This window comes from Amblyomma maculatum, chromosome 3, assembly GCF_055883805.1.
Source record: "Amblyomma maculatum isolate TAMU_Amacu chromosome 3, ASM5588380v1, whole genome shotgun sequence".
Lineage (NCBI taxonomy): Eukaryota > Metazoa > Arthropoda > Arachnida > Ixodida > Ixodidae > Amblyomma > Amblyomma maculatum.
In genome coordinates this window covers 10,795,585-10,814,902 of record NC_139346.1, presented here as the reverse complement: position 1 = coordinate 10,814,902, position 19,318 = coordinate 10,795,585, and the positions used below count along the sequence as shown (strand labels likewise).

At 54.5% G+C, this 19,318-nt stretch overlaps 1 protein-coding gene and 1 long non-coding RNA gene across 2 annotated transcripts; one reads left to right on the top strand and one right to left on the bottom strand.

Annotated features, from left to right (window-relative positions):
• Nucleotides 1-854: 854 nt before the first annotated feature.
• LOC146194220 (uncharacterized) lies at nt 855-10,934 on the bottom strand. Its single transcript, XM_084596017.1, has 5 exons — nt 10,880-10,934; nt 10,280-10,479; nt 9,653-10,201; nt 9,250-9,445; nt 855-952 (listed from the first exon to the last, which is right to left on the bottom strand). Exons 1-5 carry the CDS (start codon nt 10,932-10,934, stop codon nt 855-857), a joined length of 1,098 nt encoding a protein of 365 aa, XP_084452143.1.
• Nucleotides 10,935-13,390: 2,456 nt separating this feature from the next.
• On the top strand, nt 13,391-17,796 carry LOC146194219 (uncharacterized). The gene is made up of 3 exons (XR_014705840.1): nt 13,391-15,272; nt 16,659-16,784; nt 17,265-17,796. It is a non-coding gene; the product is annotated as an uncharacterized LOC146194219 (long non-coding RNA).
• Nucleotides 17,797-19,318: the final 1,522 nt, after the last annotated feature.

Genomic DNA, 19,318 nt, shown 5'->3' with positions numbered 1-19,318 from the left:
CACTTGTGCAGGCATGCTGTTGGGGCCTGAGTTTAGCAGGCAGTCTCCATATGTACACCGGTGAGGTAATTGTAACATGCACCAACGATGAAGCCATCGAGTAAAGCGAGCAGAGGCGGAGTTCTTTCTCAGGGCAGGAAGCGGCAGCGGCGCTGTTCGAGTCCGGCCATGTGTCGTCACTGCTCTTTGCTTTGCCGACTCCACGTCACAGTGGTTTGATGACGTCATGTTGTTTACCTATGTACACGTTTTCGTCACAGAGATGTCGATGCCAATGGGTTTTGAAAAACGGAGTACTTGCCTAAGGGTACGGGGGACGAAGCAGAACCCGCCCAAACAGAAAGCGCCGCACGCATTCGTACTAAACAAAGTACCGCACGCGGCACTTCCGCGCAAACGATTGCCCTGCAGCAAATAAACCTCGCGCCGAGACAAATGCGGGAAAACCACAGCCTTATAAGGCAGCTCTGGCGGGCAACACCGCAACTGCGTCCGAAGCGCAGAAAGAAAAGATATCGCTGCCCTCTCAGCAGTGGTGCAAGCCCTACTGGAGCACCTCCCCCTAAATTCGACAGCGCGTCAGCTATGCCAGGCGGCTCTGGCTGCGCAACAATCACTCAGCCACAATGGCTAACCAGCTAAGAGTCAGGCCGCGAATATTTCAATGGAACTGCCGTTCCCTCCGCCGCCGGCAGGCAGAATTAGCTCACATCCTCCCCCTTCGCACATATGATGTTCTCGCGCTACAAGAAACATATGTGCGAACGGAGGACTTCGCGCTACCTGGCTTCGTCGGGTACTGGATTCGTGCTCTCTGTCAGGACTGCGGAGCAGTGGAAACACTCTCGCATTTGCTATGTGATTGTCCCGCACTGGACGCACACAGGCGTACTCTTCAGGATGCCCTCGGCAAACTCGATGCCGTCGGCTTCCTCAAATGATCTGTTATTCCCTAAGGCATCGCGAGAAAAAACGCGACGCGTACACGGCTATGTCCTCAAATTCGCCGAGGACGCGCGCATTCTCGCGCGGCTGTAAAGCCATGTTTACCTTTTTTTTTAATATATTACTACTGTTTTTTTTTCCTATTTTCTTCTTCGTCTTACTATTCTCTATCCTCCTCATCTCTTTCCTACTTAAATGCACACCTTGTGCTTCTACCACGCGTCCCAACGCGTGCTCTAAGCCCGCGCTATGCCGGGCTTAGAGCACGCGTTCTGGCGAGAGAGCAGCATTCTGGCGACCTCCTTCGCCCCTCGGGGATTGGCGCTCTCAACGAGCCAATCAGCTCCGGCGCTCCCCATAGGTCCGCGCGCCGGTCATTCGGCCACCGGCTCTTTTTTTTTTCTTTAATACCCATTTCCCGCGTGGTGCAACGGCGGTGATTCCCTCAATAGAGGAGACAGTTGAAAGCACCACGTTACCCCCCCTTCTCTCTTCCTAAACTAGAACATCAATCCTCCTAACAATATCTCGCCAGCCAAAGGGTGGCGCATACTGAATGCGCTTCTTCGGCCTAGGACCCCCCACCACCCCGTCCTTGCTATAGCTGTTTCTAGGGGCATCACCAATGCCGATTTGGCTGAGGTCCTAGCTGACAGCTTCCTAGGCGCTAGGAGTGGGCAGACAACGACGACACCGTCGCCACCAGTGCTCACTATTGTCCCAGCCCATCTCGCACCCGATGTTCTAGCACTATGCACAGAGCAATTCTCAATGCGGGAACTCGAGGCTTGTATCGCGGGGAAGAAAACTAGAAGTGCGCCGGGTCCCGACGGCGTCACGTATCAAATGCTGAAAAACCTGGACACAAATGAACGGTACCGTTTGCTCAGCAGCTATAATGCCATATTTAGGGACGGCAACCTTCCTGAACTGTGGCTAACAGCAACTATAATACCGATTCATAAGAAAGGGAAGCCGACTAATAATTTAAAGGCATATAGACCTGTCTCGCTCACATGTGCACCTTGCAAAGTCATGGAAGCAATGGCGCTCAAAAGACTGCAATGGATCGCAGACGCAACCCAAGCCCTCGCACCGGAGCAGAGCGGATTCCGAAATTCCCGCTCTACTATCAACGCCATCGCAGATGTTGCGGCTTTTTTGGAGCAGGCGAAACATAATAAGGAGGCCGCATACCTCTTATTATTGGATGTACAGAGTGCCTTCGACTGCCTGTCACATGAGTCCATACTCGCGGCAGTGCGTTCAATGGGCGTGACGGGCAATCTGTACAACTTTGTAAAGGCTTTTCTTTCTGGGCGCACATTTCGTGTCAAGGCTGGCGGACATTTCAGCGCTCCCCGTCCGATCACTGCTGGTGTGCCGCAAGGCAGCGTACTCAGCCCTTTTTTATTTAATTTAGTCATGGCTAAACTCCCCTCACTTATACCAAGTATTTGCACATCTCCAGTTCGAGTATGTTTATACGCTGACGATATTGCACTTTTTTGCCGCGGCCCCACGCTCCAAGGGCGAACCGTTCGAGCAAATTTGCAATATGCTCTCAATATAACACAAGACTTCCTTAAATCTGTCGGGCTGGCACTGTCTGTCAACAAAACGGTAGCTCTGGTCTTCCACCCTCGCTCTGCAGCAAGAAGCCTTATTCCCCCCCTCCAGCTAAACGGAGAGGCTATATCATGGAAGAAAACAGCCAAATACCTTGGCCTGACATTCGACTACCTACTAAATTGGCAACCAGCGGTCAAACAACTTAGGAAGGAGGCCGGGCAAGTTCTCGCGGCAGCCTCTAAACTCATGGCCAAAGGCGACGGCTGCTCCCCTCTGCTGGCTCTTCGCTTCTATGAGGGCATCGCCGTAGCCAAGTTTCTTTACGCTCTCCCGTACTTAGACATTCGCCCACGACTATGGGATTCCATAGACGGCGACCACCGCAGCGCTATCAGGCGTTTTTTGCGGCTCCCCAGCTATTCCCAAGTCGCGGCAACCTATGCTGAGGCAGCGGCGTGGCCAGTTTCTTTGCGAGCGGAACGCGCGGCACTGAACGCAATCGAACGCATTAGAAGGGCGCCTGGAACAGGGCCCCTTATAGCGCGCCTCAAAGCGGCGCCAGAGTCCAAGATGGGGCGCGTGCTTAACCTCTTCGACGCACACATTGCCGAGCCTCCTCCCCGAGCTCCCATGCCCACGCCACCGCATCGCTACTGCTCCCTGAATGTCAGGCTCAGCATTCCGGGCATTAAGAGCAAGCGCAGCACCCCTGTCTGCGCTTTAAGGCAGGAAACCGCGGCAATCATCTACGAGGAATTCAGCGGTAAAACGCTTCTATACACCGACGGTTCCGTCTCGCGCGACGGCGCTTCTGCAACAGCGGCGTGCATTGTCCCAGCTCTAAACTTGAGCAGGCAGTGCAAAATCCCCTATCGCGCGTCCTCCACAATCGCAGAGCTAGCGGCCCTACATTTGGCGGCGGATATTGTCCTCGAAAGACAGGATATTAGCGACGCTGCCATCTTATCAGATTCTCGCGCTGCACTTATGCAGCTGAAGAATGACAGGCCACTGCCAGCTACTCGCTCACTGGAGGCGAAAATCCGCGCAGCGGAAGCCTACGGCAAAAGCGTCTGCCTGCAATGGCTCCCCTCCCACGTTGGGATTGCAGGCAACGAAGCAGCAGACGAACTGGCCAAACGGGCGCATAACATCAATGCCCCCGATTCAAACGCGATCACCCGCTTTGATGTGGCGCGTCTAAGCATACTCTACAGGGCCAAACAGAAGCACCCTGATAGCCGTGTCGCCTCAGGCAATGCGCCACGGGTCCTGCATCACGCGGATTACGACGCCACTCAGCGATCGAGCATCCTAAAAATGCGAATTGGATGTGTTTGGACAGCAGAGCGCCTTAACAGACTACGCGGAATCGGTTCCGCTCTCTGTCAGGACTGCGGAGCAGTGGAAACACTCTCGCACCTGCTATGTGACTGTCCCGCACTGGACGCACACAGGCGTACTCTTCAGGATGCCCTCGGCAAACTCGGTATGCCGTCGGCTTCCTCAAATGAGATGTTATTTCCTAAGGCATCGCGTGAAAAAACGCGACGCGTACACGGCTATGTCCTCAAATTCGCCGAGGACGCGCGCATTCTTGCGCGGCTGTAAAGCAATCTTTACCTTTTTTTTTTTTTTTAATATATTACTACTGTTTTTTTTTTCTTTTTTTTTTTTTTCTCCGTCTTACTATTCTCTATCCTCCTCATTTCTTTCCTACTGAAAAGCACACCTTGTGCTTCTACCACGCGTTCCAACGCGTGCTCTAAACCCGCTCTATGCCGGTTCCAGCATTCTGGCGACCTCCCTCGCCCCTCGGGGATTGGCGCTCTCAACGAGCCAATCAGCTCTTGCGCTCCCCATAGGTCCGCGCGCCGGTCATTCGGCCGCCGGCTCTTCCGCACTTCGTGCGTCCGCTCCTGGTGGTGGTGGTGGTGACTATGGTTTATTTTTGTGGAGGGGGTACTGGTCACGTCTTATGTTGGCCATCTTTGTGGCATCACTCTTGGTGACCAGGGGGAAGGGGAAGTTGGGTTTAGGGGAAGGTTCCTGACGCCGCCTATGTCGCCGCCATTTCCGCACGAAGCACTATGGGCCCATGCAGGCCTACAGAACAGAGCTGAGGCCAGACTCCTCCAGATAAATCAGGAGGAGCCGGTGAGCAGAAAGTTGGTTCCGAGATGGGAAGAGCAATTGCCCTTCGGTATCAGCAGGGAGACCAAGATTCCGATAGCCATTCAGAAGTTTCTGGCGATGGCCAGCGGAGGCTGGACACACGAGGAGCAAGTGTCCCAGTGTGCCAGTATTGCCGCAAGAGGGACAGGCTGGGCTGGGAGCTCGGCCACAGGCATACATGCGGGACGGAGTCCACGTGCAGCCTATTCGAAGTCGTAGGAGGAGGGATTTGTCCTTCCGTGAAAGTTTGTCAGAGAGCCGTTGGAGATGTTCACCAGCGGCAATACGACGGTCAGGATGGAAAGACCTTATCGACCTTCTCAAGAGGGGTCTTGAAAAGTCAAAAGGTGTGACAGCCTCAGTGACTGGGTCGCCGTTGTCATGCGCCGCTTTGGCCAAGGCATCCGCCTCTTCATTGCCCTGGACTCCAGTATGTCCTGGAACCCAATGTAGGGCCAGTTGATACCCCGAGTCCTGAAGGGCTAGGAGACGGGCTCGGAGAATGTTCACCGAGAGGTTGGTGCCGTGGTAGATAGTCAGGAGCTGCAGAGCAGATCTGGAGTCGCACAGAACATTCACAGGGCCAGGAGGGACACTGGAAGCGATGAACTGTGCGGCTAGGTGTAGACCGGCCAGCTCAGCAGCTGTTGAACTGGCAGGGAATGACAGGCGGCAGGACCTAGACTGGTCTAGCTGCGGTGCTGTCATAGCAGCAGCTGCTTGGAAGGTAGCGGGTCGAACCGAGCCATCCGTAAAGAGGAGTGTAGATTCTCTACACTCCTCAAGGAGGGCTGCAGTTGTCTGCTGGAAGGCAGCTACAGGGGTGTGACGTTTGGTGTGACCATCCGTATCCAAAAAGACAGGAATTGGGGGTCGATTGGGTGGAGGGGGTAGGACTGAGAAACCTGGGACAGGACCGATGATTTCTCTGTACACTGTATACAGCTTACCCATACGAGAATGGGATTTGCTGTGCAGCCGTGCTAGGAGTGAGGCACCATCTGGAGCATGGCTGAGACGATCAATGTGGGTCAGTCCCCTCTGGGCGAGGAGAAGATCCAGAGGGTAGATACCAGCTTCCGCAAGGGTAGCGGGAATCTGTGAGGATTGAGGGACTCCGAGGAATCTTCTAATCCAACGCCTTCGAATCGTGTCGAGACGAATGACTCGAGTCGACCGAAGGGAAACGAAGGGAAGGGCATATAGGATGACCGAAGTCGCCGCTGCCTCGAAGAGCTTGATTGCCCAAGTGGAGGAGCAACCATTGCCGTTAGCAAGGAGACGCTGGACTGCTCTTCCCACACGATCGAGATGGGGAATGAGGGCTTTGTCAGCTGGGATCCAGGTGAGACGGTCGTCAATTGTGAGACCTAGGTATCTCACCTGGCGTTTCCATGGAAGAGGGGTTCCTTCGATATGCAAAGTTGCAAGACGGCGGGAACTCCGTGCTCCTCTGGGATGGTAGACGAGGGCCTCAGACTTAGTAGCCGAGAGGGTCAATCCTTTAGATGATAGGAAGTACTGGACGCCGTCCAGTGCCTGTTGCATAGCCTTCCTAGCGGAGACAATACGTCTCTTTGGAGCTCGGATCCATAGGGCTATGTCATCTGCATAGATGGAGCAGGAAACTTTGTGGATTCTGATCTGCTGAACGAACTTCGGCAGGCCAGCTAGGACGAGGTTGAACAGCCAAGGACTGAGGACTGATCCTTGGGGAACCCCAGATGTAACAGGACGAGGAGAGCTAAGTGTTTGCCCAACTCGAACTTGGAAGGTGCGATTGGAGAGGAACGCCGAGACAAAGCTACGCAGTTTCCTAGTCACTCCAAGGGCATCCAGAGCCTGCTCAATGATGGTATGGGGCAGGTTGTCAAAAGCGGACTGGACATCCAGAAGGACCAGGAAGACAATATCGCCCGCATATTTGGCTTCCTCAAGGGTGGAGACCACATCTGCTATAGAGTCTGCAGTGCAGCGGTGCTTCCGAAATCCTGTCTGCATCTCTGGAAGGAAGTTGGTTGCTCTGGCGATCCATGTAAGTCGTTCCAAGGCAATGAACTCCATGGTCTTGCAGGCTGCAGATGTAAGAGATACAGGACGGTAGGAGGATAGTTGTTTAGCCGGCTTACGGGGCTTAAGGATGGGAACAACGATGGCATTTCTCCAGTTGTCCGGTAGTATGCTGCTGTCCCATGTGTCGTTGAAGACTGCGAGGAGGCGCTTCTTCTCCGGGGCATCCAGATTACGGAGCATCTGGAGTGTAAGTCCGTCAGCGCCAGGAGCTGATTTCTTCTTCGAGCGGTTGAGGGCACGTTGAAGCTCATGAGGGGCAATGGGTTCATTGCAGAGGGCAGAGATGGTCTGTGCCAAAGCTGGTGGTGGTGAAGGGGTAGCCCGAAGGGGCGAAGGGGGATTCGCCACTGGAAGTCCAGCGGATGGGGGGGGCGTGGCTGACTTGGAAAGGAAGTCGGCAAGTTGCTCTGCCAAGTCTTGAAAGGAAATGCCTCTTGCGATGGCTGCTCCCAGGACAGGTTGTCGATTGGAGGCAACCTGCAAAAGGGATTTGAGGATGCGCCAGGCAGCAGAGGACTGTCTGGCTGACTGTATGGACCGGCAAATGCTGGCCCAGCTTTCCCGGGAACGACGATTGGCCTGACGACGGCAGCAAGCATCAATCCTGCGGAAGGCCTTCCAATGTTCGGGATGGTGGGTGCGCTCGGCCACTCGCTCAGCCCTTCGTCTGGAGGCCCTAAGTCCGAGTAGACGTAGGTCCGGGACTGGTGCATGTAGTGGTACTGCGCAGGTGATTGTGGAGTTCTTGGCACAACGTCCAAGAAAATCCAGGAAGTCACCTGCAAGTGGGATGTCTTTCACTCGTTCTCTGAACTCGGCCCATTTGGTAATGGGGTAAAGCTTTTCCGTCCTCCTACCCCTCACAGAGGGGTTAAGGAAGATGGGAAAATGATCCGAGCCCAAAGAGTCAGGTGCTCTGGCCCACGAATAGTGGCAGGCATCAGAGATGAGAGCCAGGTCGATGAAAGAAGATCGTCCTGGCCGAATGAAGGTTGGGGAGGTAGGCTGTAGGAAACGAAGGCCAGCCGCATTGATGGCGTCCAAGAGCTTTTTGCCTCGGGTGGTGCTGGACTGGTTGCCCCATGCCCTGTGGTGGGAGTTGAAATCCCCGCAGATAAGGACATCCTTACCTAGACGGGAATGAAGGGCAATGAGGCAGGAGGGGTCCCAAGGAACTCCTGGAGGGACATATACTGAAGCAACTGTAGTGTCCGTGTCACCCATACGGACGCGCACGGCACAGATCTCCAGTTGTCCTAGGTCAGGTTGGGCAACATCCATCAGTGTGTGGGGTATGTCACTCCTCACATAGATGGCTGTGCGGGGCCTGTGTTGTGGATGCGAAGGATCCAGGCAGGGGGCATCATTGAAGTCCTGGTTGGAGCAGCATGAGCGGCCAGAGTACCCGGTGAATCCTGGTAGTCGGAGGTTCTCCGCTGGGACTCGGGTCTCCTGTAAAGCAAAGACATCAAATTCCAGAGATTTCTGGAGGATTAGATCTTTGAGGTCCGCGTGTCGTACTCGCAGGGAGTTGGTATTCCACTGCAAGACACGCGGTCTCCTGGGAACAGGGTTGCGTCTGTTACTACGTCTGGCCATGATGGCGAGTGGTAGGGCTCTCAGTAATGAGAGCAGCAGCTTCTCCCAATCGGCGAGCGCCAGAGTTGGGTGGGAGCTGGGTCATGAGCGCTTGGACAGCAAGTCGTAGCGCTTCGGTTACCGAAGTGAGTGTGGCTTGGATATCCACTGCCACAGGTTGCTGAGGGGGCTCCCTAGCTGGTACGCTGGGGTGCTTGGGACTCCGTGACTGGAGGGCCTTTGAGTAGGATTCGAACTGGGTAGACCCAGACCCAGTGGGCTGAAGAGGGCGGAGCTCGTTGAGCACTTGCCGCCGATCTTCAGGTGTTGTTGTCTTGCGGAGAGCCGTGGTTAGCTGCTGTTGGTGTCGCCACTTGGGACACGAGGGATCAGCAGCCCGGTGCCGACCTCCGCAATGAAAACACTTGGGAGTGCTAGAAGTGCACTTTCGAGTGTGGTGTGACCCGCCGCAGATGGAGCAGCGATCAGGCCTGGTGCAAGCGGCGGAGACATGATTAAAGGCTCCGCAGCGGGTGCACTGGAGGGGACGAGCTTTCAGTGGTCGAACAGCAAACTTCATCCCATTGATGTAGACATGGTTAGGTGGAGGGGCAGCGAAGCGGACGGAGACAGGGTGGCCTCGACGACGGACGCCGAGTATCTCAACATCAGCCTCAATGCCCTCGGCAATGTCCTGTTCCCGGACCTCGCGATCGACGCCGAAGATAGTGCCCACATGGAAGTCCATGCGGGAAGCCTCGAACGAGCGAACGGGAATATTGAGGAGGGACTTGAGGGTCAGGAGGTGATCGCGGGCTTCTTGGGATGACACATCAGCAGCCACGATGTTTCGTTTCCGGTTGAGCCGGACCTCGATGACCCCTGGCTGGCCATACAGATAGGCACTCATGTGTTCCTTGATGGTTGCCCTCAAAGAAGTGTTCTTCTCTCGAGGGGTGAACAGCACCGTGGCCACACGAGTCACCTTGGGGCGGTTGATTCGGCGTGTGACCGTAATCCAACCACCGGTATCCCGATCGCGATCAGGGGCCGGATGGTTGGAGCGGGAAGGCTGTTGTGCCGTGGTGGTGTTAGCCTGGTCCTGAGTTAAATCAGAGGAGGTAAACCAGGGAACCTCAGGAGGCGAACCGGAGGATGGTAGGGCAGCGGTCTTGTCAGAATCTTGATGTTCAAGATCCTCGCCTAAGGCTGCAAAGGAGTTATGCAGAGGTACTTCACCTTGGGAAGTGAGCTCTTGCGAGGGTCCGGAGGAACGAGGCTTGCGGAGGCGGCTCGCAGTTGCGAGTACCTCGCCCAGTGCCTTGAGCTGGGAGGCAAGGTCTTCTTTTCCAGCTGGAAAGGAAGTAGATGAAGTGTTGCTCTCACCAGATATGACAGCCTCGAGTGCCTGGAGAGACGCCTCTGGCTGTCCGGTAGGGAGCAAAACAGGTGATCGGCACGAGTCGGACGACTCGGCTGTCGCAGCAGCATCGTCGGTGACCTTGCGCTGTTGGCGCTTGGCCTTTCCTTTGCGCTGAGGCTTGGGAGGTGGGTTGTCGGCAGGATCCTTCAGGAATTGCGCCGCTCTCAACCGGGTCACAGGGGGGGATGGGCTGCGGCTACCGGTCGGAGATGAAGAGACCTGGGGCGGTGGAGGCCCTGAGGCAGGAGGGGGGACAAGGTTGCGACGGGACTCCTCAATGGAGGGGGTTGTCAGCAACCGAAGACTGTCGTAGAAGTCTTCAAGTTGTCCCCGGACATGGCACTCGATGTCGGCACGAAAGGATGCCGGATCTCGGCCGAGGCTGCGAGTACGGCGGCGGACCGGTTGGGGACCGCCGCGGCGAGCGGCATGTTGCTCCATAGCAACAAAAACCTGAAAAAACTACAAGCGAAAAAAGCGGCCGAAACCGCAAATTAGTGCGCTTAAGCTCACCTTGAAAGCGACGGTAGGACGAAGAGTTGGTCCCAGCTGCAAGGCGGGACCATGCAGCCGGAAGCCCGGCACAACCCCGAAGGGGCCGGCGGCAGCGATGCGCTCCCTCAGTGGACCACGGTGAAAATCCGAGTGGTGGAATTCTCGGTAATTAATCCAGGTGAAAATCCACAGAGGGAGCACACAGGGGCCCCGCGGCACTCACACAGCACACGCGCAACGCGCCACAAGCACAGGGGAGGCTTCCGAGGCAGCGCGGCGCTGAGGAGCACGGCCGGGGAGCGAGCGGCGCGATGAGCGCGCGCGTACTCGTCGGAGCGAGCCGCGCACGCGTCCGAACGCGCCGAGAGCTGGAGGCGAAATGCGGCGACCACGGGAGCGCACGAAATCGAAGGGAGCGAGCGACGGAGGTCCGCTCTCGCTGAAGGTTCCGAGGGGACTCGTCCGCTCCTGGAGCGGCTCTGCTCTTCTCCTTGTCTTTGCCCTCTTTGCCACGACCACCCCTTCTTTTCTTTAATACCCATTCCCCGCGTGGTGCAACGGCGGTGATTCCCTCAACAGAGGAGACAGTTGAAAGCACCACGTTACCCCCCTTCCTACCATCCCAAACCAGAACATCAATCCTCCTCCTCCTCCGCACGATTCTCGTTCGCATTCTCGTTCGGGTTCGAACGGTTTTTTTTCGTAGCGGACGGACGCTTTTTCCGCTGCTCCGGTATCCTTTGTTCGCTTTCAGTCACTAGCTCGCGTCTATTTCTTTCTCCGCTCACTTCTACTCGCTCCCCTAGTCCCCCTATCCGGTCCCGCAATGAGGACCCTTAATTTCCCTCACCTCCCCCCCACTTTAAATTTCAAACCTACTAAACGTCTTTACGAGACGATGGAGATCCCGAATACTCCGACCACCCGCGCCCGCTTCGGCGGCCGCCACAGACGTGGGGGCAGTCTCGGCTGCTCACGCGCTCTACAACAACTGCTCAACGACGCCAACTATATCATCGGCGCTCAGGACGAGGCCCGCAGGCTGCTGACGGCGGCGCAGGGAACCCCACCAGGCAGAACCCCCAATGTCAACACGGAGGGGCAGCACGCAGACGCTGCCACTTCTACGCCGCTCGCCCGAGAGCCGCCATCACCACAGCGCACCGGCGCAACCGCCCTTCAGTCCGCCAGCCAGCACCACGCGGAAACGGCCGCACTGCCGCCGCAGACACCACCAACGGTCTTCACCGCCATAGCGATCGAGGCGGGGGAGATGAGTTCAATCCTCTTCCTGACCCCCCCTAACCCCATAACACCAAAGCGCCGCTCGAAGAACAGGGCAGAAGCAGAATCCACGGCCCAACAATGTCCCCCGCAGGCCATCACCACGCCGCCGGCGACAGAAGGGTCTCTATCCGACCAGCCAGCAACTCCTAAAGCGCCGCCATCGCTGGATGACGCCGCTCAAGCAGTCCATACAAAGGAGCATGGCAACAACCCAGCTCCAGACGCCCAGGCAAGAGCAGGAACGTCCACCATGAACGCCCCACCCTCCCACAGCCAGCAAGGCACGAGCGAAAAGGCAAAGCGGATTCAAAACTCGCGCCTGAGCACGGACGCCGCCCCTCCTCAACAGAGCCGCCACCATGCACCCGAAAAGGACGCGGCGCCGCTTCCCCGCGACGAGGTCTCCTTTCCCCCTCTCCCAAAAGAGCAAGGCAACAACACAGCTCCAGAGGCGTTCTCCCTCCACAAAAAATAAACCATAGTCACCATAGAGTTTCTTACTCTATGATAGTCACCACCACCAACACCACCAGAGGCGTAGGAAAGAGCACGAACCACCAACAACAAAGCCCCACCCCCCCACAGCCAGAGAGGCACGAACGACAACCCAAAGGGAAAGCGGGTTCAAAATTCGCGCCTGACCGCGGACCCCGCCCCTCCTCATCAAAGCGTGTATTATGCATCCAAAAAGAACGCACATGCAAATTCCGGGGACAAGGCCCCGCCCTCCAGCGACGCGGAGGCCTCCTTTCCCCCTCTCTCCGCTCCCACCGTGCAGCAACAGGCCGACCGGCCTCCTCCTCCCCCGGAGCAGCGGCTGCAGCGGCACCAGCGGCCGCATTCCAGCGCGTCGTCTGCTACTGCTGCAAAACAACTTGCACCGCCGGCTCGCTTCGCGGCGCCGAAACATCACCGGTCGCAACAGGCTGGGCCCAAAACGATCCTTATCCACCCGGTGGGTCGACGGGCCAACTTTCTCCAGACATCAAGGGATGCGATCGCCGCCGAGCTCTCCAAACAACCAGGAGTGGCGCACGTTCGCGTCAACATCAGGCGCAATGTGGCGGCGGTCGACCTGTTGCCGCAAACCAACGCGGAGCCCTTGTTGGCCCTCGATACACTTTGTGGGGTCCGCAGCAAGATCGCCGGAAACAACAATTCCTCCTATGGGGTGATATTTGGAGGAGATACCGGCTTTCCAGAGGAGGACATCCTGGAGGGTCTGGAAAGCAGTGTTCCAGTCCTCAGCTGCAAAAGGACCGGCCACAACATAACCATTGAATTTGAGGGAAAGGTACCCCCCAAAGAGGTTGCCCTATTCAAACTACTAAGACCGGTGCGTGCCTCGCGACCCCGCCCGCTACAGTGCCTCAACTGCGGACGCTACACGCACGCCACAGCAGCCTGCACGTCGCAAGGGCGCTGCCTCCGATGCGGAGAGAGCCACCAGACGCCCACTTGCGACGCACCCAGAGCCCGTTGCATCAACTGCGGTGGGGGCCACAAGGCGACAGAGCCGAGGTGCCCGCGCTGGCAACAGGAGCGGCGCATCTCGGTGCTTGTCACAGCCTCAGATGCACCGATCTCCCGCACACAAGCGAAGAAGGTTGTGGGAGAGGCAGAGGGAAACCCCCCCCAGCCTGCTCCAACGGAAACCCCCGCAACAACGGAGCACGAACGCCTGGCAGCGTAACACAGCCTCACGCAAACATGCGCAGCAGCTAGCCTCTGACTCCCAGCCAGCGCAGACGGATAATGGGCTCCTCCCCCCCCCCCCCCCCCCCCTCCCCCCTCAGTCGATCAGAGGGATGTGGTCATCAATGCGCTGACAGCGGCAGTACGGGCTCTGATGGGGCAACTGCCACACTCGTCCCCAGAGTACCAGCTGTGCGCAGCGGCTCTGGCGGCGCAGCGAGCCATCTCCCGCAATGCGTAAAACCGCGCACACGAGGCCGCGCATACTGCACCACTCGCTGCGCCGCCGGCAAGCTGAGCTCGTGGAACGGCTTCCACAGCACCCCTTTGACGTCCTCGCCCTACAAGAAGCTTACTGTCGAGCAGAGGACGCGAAACTGCCAGGGTACATAGGATACAGCACTGAAAGCGAATGTGGATCGACAGTCTGCACTGACTCCCCCGTGCCGCAACAGCAGCCACCCCCCTGGAAAACCTCGTGTTGCCCTATATGTACGCGCGGACATACCGCACCTCGTGCATGATGTGAGTGACATCGCGAGTGCACCCGTTGAGTGTGTGGCAGTGACCGCGCGTGTGGGAGACACGGACACCGGCGTGGCAAGCGTATGTTCGCCCGTGCACACCCTGGGATGCGACATATCTGCGCAAGCTAAGAAACAAGCTCCCCAGGGACTGTGTGATGTGCGGGGACTTCAACGCGCATCATGCCACCTGAGGCTCTAGCCGCAACGACCGTCGCGGAAAGGAGCTACTAGATGCGACGCTAGCCGCAGGACTCCTCCCAATAAACAAGGGGCTCCCCACTTTCTGCAACTCGCAGGGAGCGGCGCCCACCGCAATCGACGTGGCGTTCGCAACACAGGACTGCGCGCGCACCTACGAGTGGACAATCGCGCCGGATACACACGGATCGGACCACTACCCATCGCCCTCGTCTCACCAGGGACACGCCCCAAAACAAGAACCTACAGGGTGGTGCAGTGGTCGCGGTTCCGTGAACTATGCGCTAACATAGACTTCGGCGCGGACCTCCTCGGGTGTGTGGCGCGGTGTGCGCGCGACGCTACGAAGACCTACAGGGTGCCGTATGGGACCCCCGTCCCTGATACAAAGACCCTAATCCTCTGGGCCGACCGGGGGCGCGCACAGAAGCGGTTCCTCCGCACGCGAACGGCGCCGCGCACAGAACAGTCTACAATAGAATCGATGCTGTCTGTCGACGCCACGCACGTCAACGGCGAAACCAAAGCTGGGCCGCCCTGTGCAGCACCCTAGAGGACCCACACAACCAGTCGCGCGCATGGCGTGTTTACAGAGCACTTCTGGAGCCCACTCTACCAAGGTGCCCCGTCCTCGCGGTGGCCATCCATCTCCCCAGACGGCCACTGACGTCCGACGGACAACCGAACTCGGCCGCAACTCGGCGGCCGATTTCGGACGTCCGCCGGTATTCCGGCGTACGTACGAAAGCGGATGGTCGAATCCGTTCACCCAGCGGACAGCCGCCGTACGTCCGCCACTGGATTTGGTTTTACACAGCTATGATATAGTTTGTAGTCGTCGTGCTCGTCTGAATTGCGTATAAATCAGTAATGCCGTCAAGTCTGCATTATATGATGTCAGGGCGAATCGATGCGATAGAAAGCGTTTCCATTAAACAGTTTTTTTTTATTTTCCGCATGTTTCATCGTTGAATTCTGCCATCAAAATTTTTGATTAAAAGTTAAATGACCATTAAACATTTTTCTATCATGATGCTTCGGTGAAATTTTAATCAGTGGCTGAATAGACGCAGCAAGCAGCAAGCTCAAAAAGAACGAAACCGAACCTATCCTCAAAAAAATCTGATATGAGCCAATCCAATCCATCTGATAAGTTGAAGTTTAGTCATGGATGATGGCTTCGCGTTTCCGTGTTCTGCATTTACTGCGCAGTTACAAATACCTACGGCTGTAATGCACTGCTAGCATTGTTTTTGCTGTGGCTTGGTGCGGCTGGCACACTTTGTTCACCCGCCGATTCCAAAGTAAGTATTTCACCGAACTTTTGTTTCTTTAGTGGAACTTTTCGATGCACCGATGGTGCTGAGCTTTTGGGTAAGGAAACAGCTCTGTACAGCAGCCGAACGGTCGAGTGTTTTAAGCGCGACTGACTCCGCATAGAGAAACATATACTCTCTATGGACTCCGCGCCGACTAACTAAAGTGCAGCCTCAAGTCTGAGCGCCATCTTTCTCGGCATTACTGGACGCTGCGCCAGTAAGCCGCGCAACTTCTCTGTCTCTGATAAAGGAGTGCCTGCCCGAGCTTAAAGGAGTTAATTTGTTAACCATGCGCAACGTGCTGCGTTGTAAAAACTATACGAGAAAACTTTTGCACTCGAGCCTATCGTGCGACATGCCTACACTTGTGAAAACGTCGCGAGCTTTTTTTTTTTTTTTTTTTAAATGGACAGCCGCTGATCTTTCTCGAGATTTACGGCAACTACAGTTTCTAGAAGGAACGGCTGTAGCTACTAAATAACTAAAGGTTTAGTACTCTCCTTAAGCTTTGACAAACCAGGACAGCCCCTTGCGCATGTTGGTTATGCATGTGGGACCGAACCGCGCAGAACAAGCGGACAAGGAGATGAGAGAAAAAAAAAAGTCAGCACTTGTCTTTTTCTTGACCCGCTGTTCTGCGCTGTTCTGGCACGAATTTGACATACCGCCGCCGCGATACAGTTGGGCTGTGAGCTCTGGTGCCTGCAACGCCTTCTTTTATGCAAAACAGGCATACTGGGAGGCCATGCAAGCCGCAGGCTCAAAAAAAAAAAAAAGAAACACGAGTTGAGCAAAAGTGAGATGAAAACAAAATTGTTGTTGCTTTATCCTTACAGATATTCAAAGGCTCCTCAGAACTTAATTGCATTATTGACAGCGAGATAATGCCAAAGCTACACTAGAGCCATGCAGCACCTTATAGTGCATGATACTGAGCTTATGTCTCGCACTGAAAGCTCTTACCATGTTCTTAGATTATCATATTAAAGTAGCTTTAAACCCATGCTTGTTAATACAGTGATAGCCATAAATTGAATCTAGGGCATCATGCTCACATACAAGGCTTCTGATAACTGCTGGTCACATGATGTGGGCTATAGCAGAAACCTGTACCTGGTCATCTTACAAGCATTTGTGCAATTGATGCTTTTAATGTGTTGTAAAAGTTTTTGTGTTCTGTTTCTGTATGGGAATGCTTTCCTTATTGAAGGCTAACATTTGGCTTGCTACAGCAAAACCTCTACCTAGTCATCCTAAAAACAGCACCGCAGTTGGTGCTTTTAGTGTGTTGTAAAAGTATTTGTGTTCTGCTTCTGTATGGCAATGCTTTTCTCGTTAAAGACTAGCATGAGGCTTCCAAAAATTTTTCAGATGCCATTTGCTGTAGCCGATTTCGTAGGCCAACAGGAAGCAGCACTTTGAACATGGAAAACTGTCATCCACGGGGGAAAAACAGCAACATCCCTTTGCATTCTCATTTCTTTGGTATGGCTAAAAGTGAGTATTGTATCATTATCTATATTATTAATATTGAATCATGATTGTCAGTGTTGAAGTTGTTTGAGCGTGATTTTAAACACACAGGACATCCCTTCGACATTAAGGTTTTAGCTTGTTTACATGTAGGATGTAGAACTGGTTTCAACAAACTTTATGCAGCAAATTCTTTTTACATTGTCCACCATGTTACTTTTTGTCATTGTCCATTGAAGTAAATAACCAGTATTTTACGTTTACACAGTCGTCCACTCTTAGCTTGAATGAGAATGTGTGGCATGCAGTTTGCAAAATAGCAATGCATCCGTCACAGCCATGCATCAAGGCTAAGTGGCTTGTGCGTAGAGGGACCAGCCGCTCCAGCTTCACGTCATCTGCCTCTTTGTTTCGGTGTGCAGACGTGCATTGAGGCAAAGTGGTTTATGTGTAGAGAAACCAGGAGCTTCTTTGTCACATCTGGCTGTTTGTTACGGTGTGCAGATGCGCATCGAGGCAAAATGGCTGATGTGTAGAGGGACCAGGAGCTGCTGCTTAACGTCCTTCGCCTCTTTACTACAGTGCACAGCCGTGCATTGATGCTAAGTGGCTTGTGCATGGAGGGCCCAGGAGCTGCAGCTTCACGTCTGCCTCTTCGCTCAGGTACGCAGGTGCGTATTGAGGCAAAATGGCTTATGCATAGAGGGACCAGGAGCTGCTGTGTGGCGTAGTCTGTATATTTGCTATGGTGCATATCGAAGTACAATGGGGGGGCTCATGTGTAAAGGTACCATGAGCTGCTGCGTCATGTCGTCTGCCTCTTTACTATGGTGCGCAGGCATGCATCAAGGCAAAGTGGCTTATGTGTAGAAGGACCAGGAGCTGTTGCTTCACATCTGCTATGATGCGCAGCTGCATATTGTGGGTGGTGGTGGAAAACATTTCCATCAGATACAAATACAGGAGGTTACTCACTAGCTGACCCTGAGGGGGCCTGTCCTGACAAAAACAAGGGGTCCCTAGTTTGGGACCCCAGTGGTGGTAGAGGAACTAGAGGCTGGTACTTCACAATGTCTGCCTCTTCGCTACGGCGTGCAGCTGCGATGGATGCAGTGGCATTTCAAAAAGTGCATGCCACGCACTCGCATGTTCAGCCTGAGTGGACGACTGTGTACCTGCTTTAGCTTTGTTATTCATAGAATAAACCTAGGCCAAGTTGGATAAATTATAGCTCACCTCATATGTGGTCAGCAAAGAAAAGCCACTCCAGAAAATCTGATGCATTTACTGTCATAGGATTCTTATTCATATACATGCTACTGACAAGTCAGATTCTTCACCCTCAGAAATGCCAGAAAAATAACCAAGGGTGCGTCTGTAATAGTCTAGCTTCCTCTTTCTCTGCAGACTTGAGTCAGATGTGTGTTCCATTGCTGTGGGTGGGACAGGTGTGAATCTTTGATTTTAAGCTTGCAACAAGTATGTTATTGTAGTTTAAAGGCAAAACGGTACTAATAATCGCAGCCCCCCGTGGCCTTTATCCCCTTTTAATAGTGTTGCTAGACACTGAATTATTAGTTTACTCTGCACTGTTTCTGTCTAGTTAATGTGCGGAGATGTACATATATTTATATGACTTGGAGTTGTCGACTTTGCACTTAGAAACATTGTAGCGTTATCTGATGTGTTGCTTTCATTTCTTTAATGATTTCTGTAAGGGATCGGTGGGTATGCTAGGCACCATTATTAGTCTGCTCTTTTTGGGTCACCTGTTCAATGCCCAGCTGCGGCCGTCTCCCACTTGCCCTCGGACAGGAGGCGGAGAGACGTGCACAGAGAGGCAGCTACAGCAGCTACAGTGCTTAACGGAAACGTAGGCAGAGAGGGAAAGAAGTCCCCTCTTCCGAGGACTTTGCTGTCGCACTCGAAGACGCGGGGACAGGCAGTTTGTTCTCGTTGCTGTGTCATGTAGGGGGCTCATTTTTATTTAAGGAGCTTTACGAACAGTATACAACTAAGGGGTCCTTAGTACTAAGCGTACTAAGGGGTCCTTAGTACGCTGACTGGACTCATCACCCGGAGGCAGCACAGCTTTGAAACGAGCACCTCTTTTGGAAGAACTGCTTATCGTTCAAAGAAAAAATACTGTCAGGTTGAAGGGTGTAAGGCCCTCTTCCTTGTTGGGGAGCCCATAAAAGTGACAATTATTCAGTGCAGGCGCGCTGAGTGGGGTCTGGTTGAGGATTCCAACCCTGGATGTCAACAATGGTGGGAGATGGCGGCGTTGAAAAAGGGCAAGTGTGTAACAGTGACGGTATGATGCGGAGCGGGAGGATGTGGGTTGGCTCTTCTGATGTGGTCCGCAATGGTGCTGACTCGGACGCCAATAATTGCAGTAATTGCCCTGTAAAAGGAGCCGCCAAGGATGCAAGCTTTGGGCAATGGTTGCGCACGTGGGACACCGTTTTGATGGGTTCTATTTTGTTTTTTTTTTTCCTAGGGGACAGATTTTGGCATGTGACCTAGTGAGCCAATCATTTCGAGGTCCATTCTCTAAA